The sequence below is a fragment of the Triticum urartu genome, chromosome 3 (genome assembly GCF_003073215.2).
Source record: "Triticum urartu cultivar G1812 chromosome 3, Tu2.1, whole genome shotgun sequence".
Lineage (NCBI taxonomy): Eukaryota > Viridiplantae > Streptophyta > Magnoliopsida > Poales > Poaceae > Triticum > Triticum urartu.
In genome coordinates, this window is record NC_053024.1 from 651,469,898 (window position 1) to 651,479,240 (window position 9,343).

At 44.2% G+C, this 9,343-nt stretch overlaps 1 protein-coding gene across 1 annotated transcript; it reads left to right on the top strand.

The window, feature by feature from the left end:
* Positions 1-812: 812 nt before the first annotated feature.
* On the top strand, positions 813-7,460 carry LOC125545711 (26S proteasome regulatory subunit 6A homolog). The gene is made up of 10 exons (XM_048709741.1): positions 813-1,068; positions 1,162-1,278; positions 2,438-2,545; positions 3,607-3,798; positions 3,944-4,135; positions 4,554-4,672; positions 5,177-5,264; positions 5,523-5,642; positions 5,749-5,889; positions 7,145-7,460. The coding sequence occupies exons 1-10, from the start codon at positions 919-921 to the stop codon at positions 7,220-7,222; spliced, it is 1,305 nt and encodes a 434-aa protein (XP_048565698.1). The 5' UTR covers positions 813-918; the 3' UTR covers positions 7,223-7,460.
* Positions 7,461-9,343: the final 1,883 nt, after the last annotated feature.

Sequence of the window (9,343 nt, forward strand, 5' to 3'; positions counted from 1 at the left end):
TTATTCTTTTGCCGATGCATATATCTATTTCATCAAAGTGTAGGTGTTTTCCTATTCTTTGGTTGGTGATCGATGGTTGTTTCTGTTTTTTTGTTTGCGTTTGAACAATCACAGTTGTTTAGATTAATCATCTGCATATGTACTGTGTGTAGTTGCAACCTCCAGCCATATGTGTCGACTGAATCTACTTCCTTTTCTTTGTTTTCAAATATAGGACAAAAGTAATGTTTAATTTTTTTGTTCAATCCACCATATTCTTTTGGGAATCAAGTTCCAGACACGTGGGTAGCTGATCGACAGTGGAGCTACGGGAGTGGTGGACATGCGACGAGGGAAGGAGAAAGAAGGAAGGACGAGGAAGGAGGGACAGGGGTGCCAAAGCCGAGAGAAAGGATCAAAGGAGGGAGACACCAAGGGAGGTGGTATGGGAGAATTAAGTGACGAATTTAGTGATCATTGTGATAAAAGACTGTCATGGTCCCTCTAATGATAAGTGGGTGGCTAAATTTTCCAAACACGGAATCACTTGATAAAAATATTGCTATGCACGATGAAACTATATCTATTGCTACTATTGATGATGATTACGATATTTCTATTATTTATTTATTTATTACCCTTGAAACCACAGGGGTGTACATTTCTATTATATAATCAGAAGTCGGGAATTGCAAAAAGGTTAGGGGGTGGTTAAGGATATACCAAAAAGCCACCACTCCGGGCCCCGGCTCACGGACCCAAAACATCCAACTGGGCTGCATTTCCTGCGGAAAGGCCCAAGGCCCAGGCCGACAACCTATACCTGAAGCTCAAGCCGAAGTCAGGGGAATCACCATCAACTCCTTCCCCAAGCCGCAACCTCCCACAAATCTCCGCCGGCCCTCCCCTTCCGACCCGCACAGGCCGCAGCAGAGCGCCATGTCGTCCTCCCCTACCCCCGCGCCAGACGCCGGCGCCGCCGCGATGGCCGTCGACGACTCGTCGGAGACCGACCAGCTCGACTCCATGTCCACGGAGGACATCGTCCGGGCCACCCGCCTCCTCGACAACGAGGTCCGCGTCCTCAAGGTACGGCCCCCCTCCCCCGAACCCTAGCAGCCGCTATCCCGTCCCATCGGTCCAGGGTCGCCTGATCTGGTTTGTCTGTTCGCGGGGGTGCAGGACGAGCTGCAGCGGAACAACCTGGAGCTCGAGAACGTCAAGGACAAGATCAAGGAGAACCAAGAGAAGATAAAGCTCAACAAGCAGCTGCCCTACCTCGTCGGCAACATCGTCGAGGTTCGTGCCTCACCTGCCCCGGGAATTTACCCGATCTGGATGTGGATGCGGAAATTATGGGTTTCTGTACCGAGTTCATTCATGCCGGATTCACGATTCCCCGATCCAGTATTAGTTCGTGCAAACCAGATTAGTAGCCCAGAGTAGCGTCTGACTTCACATGCTCTTGTTTTGAGCTTCACTGCGTGCTGATTGATGAGGGGCCAGTGACTGTATGCCCTAGTTTAGTTGCTGGAAATGTTTGACCTCACAGAAACGCATAGTTACACGCCAATTTGCCTGTGTAGGTCCTGCCTCACCTGGTGGTGGAGGTCCTACCTCACCTCATATCTGCTCTTAATGAACACGTTCAGATTACTACATGGACCAACCCAGATTATCCATCAGGCGATAGATATAGTACCTTGGCGTCGTCTAGACCGCGGCGTCAAGCTGCAGAGGTAGCTGCATCGTAATTGTACATGCCATAGTCTGACGGCGCGACGGCCGCGTGAATGATTTGATGATCAGTACTGATTATGATGCCCGCAGTATTGGAGCGGCGGCAGCGGCGGCCAAGCTGGCGCGGCATGCTGCCCTGGAGGCCCCAAAGCGGCGAGGTTGACCTATTAGCCTAGCGGGCGACGGGCGTCAGGGACCATGGGTTGAGGGAGACGAATCGGCAGTCCTGATCGTGAATGCGTGATGGATGGGAGCAGTGAACGGCGTGATTGATGGGCGTGGAGAATAAACCGGGGGTGGGGTTGGAAACTTGGGGCAACGGGGCTTTAGTTTTGGAAGAAAATCCCTGGTGGGAGGAGAATAAAATCAGTGGGGCACGTATGTGGTGGGTCTTGTATCGATTGACGGGCAACGAACGAACGACTACCGGACTGCACCTTTAGGAGTAGAGATTATCTAGGAGGAGGTAAATCAATTGCAACTGTATTGCTTGCTATGTGGTAGCTATCTGGAATCAGTTGGTGTGTATCAGTGCTGTTGTTCATTAGCTTCTGATAACTTATCTGGCAAGGATAAACTGCTGCACTCATTTTTTCTTTTCCTTAAACTCAGAACTGATATTTTCAAGGTTATAGTCTGCCAGGTTGCTGATAAATATGTTGACTTCAGATGCATTTTTACTTGGAAATCTACTAATGTAATTTATCAACTGTTTCAGATATTGGAAATGAACCCTGAAGATGAGGCTGAAGAGGATGGCGCTAATATAGATCTGGACTCACAGAGGAAAGGAAAATGTGTTGTTCTTAAGACATCCACAAGACAGGTAAATAGACTTGCTCGAACTTGCTGTGGTGCTTATACATCTCTAGTATCCGTTAATACTTCTACTCCAACTGCATATGCATGAACTGTCATGGATGTAGCCCAGGCATGCCGGTGGTTGGTGCCATAGGAATGTGTACTCACAGAGGAAAGATACTCCATGGTTGATTAGTTGTGTGTATTCAGTTTGACTCCGATTTTAGTGTTTCTTCCTATATTTGGGAGAGCTGAGTAGTACAACAGAAGTTAGTTAAGTGCTAGTGGTGTAGCTCAGCGCAGTTCAGGAGGTGGATAATTAGGAAAGTGATAAGATTATGAGTTCATTTGGTTTCAAGTTAGTACAAGCATCAAGTCTCACGGGCCTAGTTAAGTACGTAGTTTTGTACGAGAGCAGGTGTTGTAATCTTTGACACTATGGACCTTTTCCATCTAAACAAGCAGTAAGATTCTTAAGTAGATTTTAATTTTGATTGACAACTCTCCTATAGGCTATAAACACCAACATTTGTTATTTTAACTGAGTTTAGCATGTCAACCATGCCAAGTTCTCCTGGGAGTTGGTACCATGATACTCCCTCCGTTCCTAAATATTTGTCTTTTAGAGATTTCAAATGGACTACCACATACGGGTGCATATAGACATATTTTAGAGTGTAGATTCACTCATTTTGCTCCGTATGTAGTCACTTGTTGAAATATCTAGAAAGACAAATATTTAGGAACGGAGGGAGTACATCAATCACAGATAGCCGAATTTATTATGTCAGACATCACATCCTAGTACTTTGCAGCGTCAATATTCCTGTCGCTGCCTGTGTACAGCATTTTACCTGGTCAATTTATCTGTATCCATATTAACCCTTTCATTTATGAGCCTGGGCTATTTTAATTTAGATTTTTGGAACTTGACAAGGTTTATTTCCACATACCATTTGATGAATATCATATTCTCATTAGTTGGGCAATCTTAGCTGTTTTAGAGAATCAATTTACTTGTGTGCTGTAAAAAGTTGGGACGTGCTGCTCAAGGCTTCTCCGTTTATTTTCTATTCTTGATTGCAGACTATATTCCTTCCTGTGATCGGGCTAGTTGACCCTGATAACCTCAAGCCTGGTGATTTGGTTGGAGTCAACAAGGACAGCTACTTGATATTAGACACGCTACCTTCGGAGTATGACTCTCGAGTAAAGGCAATGGAGGTAGATGAAAAGCCTACGGAGGATTATAATGACATTGGTGGCCTTGAGAAAGAGGTATTTACTAGGATGATTACCAGGTTATCTTTCTGTAGGTAGTACAATGTTAAGTTTCTTACCTCAGAATATTTTTAGTTGATAATTGTTCGCTTATATTTGCTCCCTCATGTTCTGATTTTGTATTGTCTAATTTCTAATGCAGATTCAGGAACTTGTTGAAGCTATAGTGTTGCCAATGACACACAAGGAGCAATTTCAGAAGTTGGGAATCCGTCCCCCGAAAGGAGTTCTCTTATATGGACCACCTGGGACGGGAAAGACGTTGATGGCTCGTGCATGTGCTGCACAAACCAATGCAACCTTTCTGAAACTTGCTGGTCCGCAGCTAGTCCAGGTAACTAACTTTGGATGTTCATTGAAAGCAGAATGTGCAATATCATGTTATTATTTGTTTCAATGAACTAGATGGTCATACTAATTGACTTATTCTAGGGCTAGCAGGCTTATTCTACCAATCATTGAACACTGCTTTGGCATGCTTTGCAGACTATGATCAGTTCTGTTAAGATGATTGTATCTTTCTTCACACTCAAGTGAACTTTGATTGTAATCCTTAACTGTGTAGTTGATAGTGATTAAGTATTCTTTAGCATCATTGGCTCAGGATATGACTTGAATATCGACTTGCATCTAAAATTGCTGGCTCCAACATAGAATGTCCATTTGCATCTGTAATATTCCCGGGTCCAGCATTTTTTAATTCTTCTGGGTATCTTTCAGTCAAATATTAACATTTTTGTGAATTGTTTCAGATGTTCATCGGTGACGGGGCAAAGCTTGTCCGAGATGCCTTTGAGCTGGCAAAGGAGAAGGCCCCCTGCATCATTTTTATTGATGAGATTGATGCAATTGGAACAAAGCGTTTTGACAGGTGCATTTTGCATTTTGTTTTGCATGCATCGCTTGTACACTAAGCGTTGTTATTTTTATAGTTTAGTCCAGTGTAAATGCTTGATTTCTCGTTACCTATTGTGGTTGAAGTATGCCTCGTCATGTCGCTACTCTTGTTTTTAATTTGGCGAATTGTCTGATGAATGGACAATTATTGTATTAAGGTTGTATTAAAGTTGAGACACTTATTTTGGTATAATCTTTGTATGAAGAAAATCAGTTAGTGTCCCTGCAAGTCGAACACTCCTTAAACCTTCTATGTCATCATATGTAAAATAAGAGAAACTGTTCATGATTTTATACTTCCAGAGATAAATACATCTTAACTACTTTCAGCATATGCTGCACATATCATATGTGATGATGTTGTTAACCTATTAATGCAGGGTAAAGATATTGATTACTTGCAACTAGATCTGATATTTTTTACTGTGAAGTATATATTTGATATTGTTTGTATTTTCCTTTTTCTATTTGACTGCAGTGAAGTGAGTGGTGACAGAGAAGTGCAACGAACTATGTTGGAGTTGCTGAATCAGCTAGATGGATTTAGCAGTGATGAGAGGATAAAGGTCAGCATGTCCTAATATTTGTCTCTGTAATCTGAATGCACGCAAGCTCAACCTGTAAAGATAATTTGTTTTGTACTGATGGTTTGGCCTAACTAGTTTTGAAAACAGTAATTTGTTAAAATAGACATTTTTATTTGATTGATTAGTGAGTAGCCACAAATTCGCTTCAGTTGGTCATAATTTGAGAGATGATGAATACCTGATCAGATGTTTTATTCATTCTGTTTCCTTAACACATTGTTGTTATGTGACTTGCAGGTGATAGCTGCAACCAATCGTGCAGATATTCTCGATCCTGCTTTACTCCGTTCTGGTCGCCTGGACAGAAAGATTGAGTTCCCTCATCCGACGGAAGAAGCAAGAGCTCGGATTTTGCAAGTATGTCTCTTGCAATTTGTTAGAGGCTGATAACTCTTATTGCGTTAATTGCTTACCTTTTGGTTTTGTGTGCTCAAAGAAGTTTCTTCTGTGTTCTATCTTGTAGATTCACTCAAGAAAGATGAACGTACATCCTGATGTCAACTTTGAGGAGCTGGCTCGTTCAACTGATGATTTCAACGGTGCACAGCTGAAGGCTGTTTGTGTGGAAGCTGGCATGCTTGCTCTACGCAGGGACGCTACAGAGGTTTGTGCTGACTCTTATTCTTTTGCCACATTTGTGCCTTTATGGAAGTATCAGTTTGTTGGTAGATAATGGAAGTTGATAAACGCAGATAAAATCGATTAGGATGTTAGATCAGAAAATGAAATTATAAACAAATCAACATTAGGTCTATTGTATGTTCAGCATGAACTGAACAGCCTGAAGTTTCTTTCCTACTTCTAAAGATTTGAGTTGGTGGTGAGTTCACTCAGCTCAACTTCTTACCCTTAATTGCGGGTCCTACTACACAGCAGATGAAATAAAAAATCTATTGACTGATGTTGAACCTGGTACGCTCAGTTTTTTTTAGAGAGAAAAATATACATCTCTTCCTCAGGACTTCCTGTTACGCTGCCGCTATTGCCCAATCCCCCATCATCCCCTGACAGTCCTCGTTCTCCTGCCGCCTCTACGCTCCAATTGCTGTCCACCGGCGTTCGTTTTTTTAATCCTCGCCTCTCCTGACGCTGCAACCCATAGCTTGCTACGAGGAGAGTGGTAACTGTGGGACATGCTAGCCACCAGACTGCTCTGCTGCAGCTACTGGAGCTCGGCGCTGGTGGGTTCTAGACCGATGTGAGGATATGCGTGGGCAACGGGTTTGGGGCTGGGGATTTCTGCTGGTGCTGGGCGTAGAAGTTGTATTCGGGAGAGAGCCATTGGGTATTGGGAAATTGAAAGATTTTGACGTCAAATCTTTTTAGACTGTTCAGGTTCAATCATCAAGTATATACTTCCTCCGTTCCTAAATAGGAGTATTTGTCTTTTTAGAGATTTCAAATGGACTATCATATACGGATGTATATAGACATATTTTAGAGTGTAGATTCACTCATTTTGCTCCGTATCTAGTCACTTGTTGAAATGTCTAGAGAGACAAATGTTTAGGAACGGAGCGAGTATAAAACTGAGAAGATACCGATATTTTGTCGCAACACTTTTGTAAAATATACTATGAGCTTCTAATAAATGTCTCTTCATTATTTGGTTGTTCCCTGGCAACGCACGGGCACTGATCTAATAATACATTTTACAATAGAGAATCACAGTGGAATATAAATACAGTATAAAAGATGCACTTTGATATCTCGAAGCATTTTTGTGTCTTGGTAGCTCGTACCATCAATTTTTTTGATTTGACTGCCTGAAGTGACTTGCCTCATGAAGCATGTTAACTGTATTCAGAAACAAGGGATAATGTACTGCTGCGCTCAACCCTATCTTTTTGCATATGCAGGTGATCCATGAAGATTTCAACGAAGGCATTATCCAAGTGCAAGCAAAGAAGAAGTCCAGCTTGAATTATTACGCTTAGTTTCCCTTGAGTAATCAGAACGCTTGGTCCTGTGATGACCGCTGTTTGTAACACTCGGCTACCGTTTTTATTTGGAATATAGTTTAATTCTCGAATCCTTGTGATTGTGTGAAGCACTCTTGCTTTGTGCCTGTACCCAAAGAGATTATTTCTAGCCAATTGCTCTGTGCCGAAAATGTTTACGGCTTGTTCAGGATGCATTAGCTATATTCCAAATAAAAATGGTAGGTTGGTGCCAGATTGATGTCCCGAGGGACTCACCACTTACTTCTGCTTTTCTATTAGTGTGTCCATGGGCATCATCACCTCACCCTTTCCTGCCATGAAACGATGAGGGGAGGAAGAAACAAACATGGCAAAATTTGACCTAATAATAACCAATTGTTTTACGGCTGCTTGCGCCCTGTTTTTTCTGAACATGGGATATTTCCAAGTTATCATTTCAATCGAGCTGGGAGGGTGAAGGCGATGGTCCCTGACGGACGGAGCTGCTGTTGCTGCTTGGTATTTTGGGTTGGAACCTACTACCGCTACCACCCCCACCACCACCAGCTCCTAGCCTAGCAAAATATGGAGCCCGGCCGGGCACTGTTTGAGGCCGGCTGATCTGTGATTGGGGTTTTCATCCCCTTCCGCGAGACGGCTTCTTTTTCTACTCCATCCGTCCCAAAATTCTTATATTTGTCTAGATACGGATGTACCTAATACTAAAACGTGACATGATACATCCGTATTTAGACCCGCTAATAATTATTAGCGAGTCTCAAAACCATGTTCGTCTTCTCTTCCATTTTTTTACTTGCTGGTTTGCATTACGGAATTAACCGTCCTCCCAGGTTTTCCCCTGAAAAATACACCATGCTACCAGAATTGCTTGTACACATACGCGGAGGCATGCACAAACAAAAGGACGGTACGGGTGGGCAGACGGCATGGAATACGAACGTCGAGCGCAGGAGATTTATGATTGGCCTGGCCGTGAGATTTGTTCAACAAACGTGCTCCTCAAAACATAAATACGTACTAATACTACTGTACGGTGTACACTAATTAATGACAGCATTGAACCGCTGAGCTCAGTAGTGTAGTGGACGCCTCACACCGGGCCCATTCGCTACTGCTGTTGTTGCTCCTACCATAGTACTCCCTCCGTAAAGAAATATAAGAGCATTTAGATCGTTTACGGAGGGAGTAGAACACAATTCAAATTCTTCTGTTATCCGTATTGGAGCAAAAAAACAGCACCGCAAAGAAAGACCCAACATGCACATCCCGACAGCACGCCAACTGTTGTCGCGACAGGAGTTCTGCGTCGTTTTGTGAAACGGGAGAGTCGTATCCACGCGTGCAGCTTGGAAGTCATCTAACTCAACCAAGAAACGTGGGCGACGTTGATCTAGAAGGACCAACCGTCTAACACCCCGAATGTAATTTACCTTATATGTATCCCAACTCTTGCCGTTTCCGGCGCTAAGTTATTTTATTTTCCTCGGGTTTGGGTTTTGTCTCCGTGTGTTGTTGCCTTTGTCATGCATCTCTTATCATATCATCATGTGCATTGCATTTGCATACATGTTCGTCTCATGCATCCGAACATTTTCCCCGTTGTCCGTTTTGCATTCCGTCGCTCCTATCTCCTCCGGTGCCCCTTTCTACCTCTTTTCGTGTGTGGGGGTTAAACATTTTCGGATTGGACCGAGACTTGTCATGCGGCCTTGGTTTACTACCGGTAGACCGTCTGTCAAGTTTCGTGTCATTTGAACTTCGTTTGATACTCCAACGGTTAACCGAGGGACCGAAAAGGCCTCGTTTGTGTTGCAGCCCAACACCCTTCCAATTTGGCCCAAAACCGTACCTCATTTAGAGTCTCCTAGCTCCTCCTACCTCTATATATAGACCCCTCATTCCAAATCCCGGGACTCTTCTTTCCCTAACCCTAAAATTCCTCGCGCCGCCGCCGGACAAAGCCGCCGCCGCCCCTCGCGCCCATTCACACGCTGCCACGTGGCACCGCAGCGGCCGCAGCCGCCCCCCCGGCCCAAAGCGGCGCGCCGCCCGCGCCCCTCGCGCGCTGCCCGCACTCCGCCCGGCGCCGCCATCGCCGGCCGCCGCCCTCCGCCG

Excerpts from the sequence above, each read along its gene's own strand:
- LOC125545711 (XM_048709741.1), top strand. The coding sequence starts at position 919 with ATGTCGTCCTCCCCTACCCCCGCGCCAGACGCCGGCGCCGCCGCGATG. Across the intron at positions 3,799-3,943 it reads TTGGTGGCCTTGAGAAAGAG|ATTCAGGAACTTGTTGAAGC; the intron begins GTATTTACTAGG and ends TTTCTAATGCAG. Across the intron at positions 4,673-5,176 it reads GGAACAAAGCGTTTTGACAG|TGAAGTGAGTGGTGACAGAG; the intron begins GTGCATTTTGCA and ends ATTTGACTGCAG.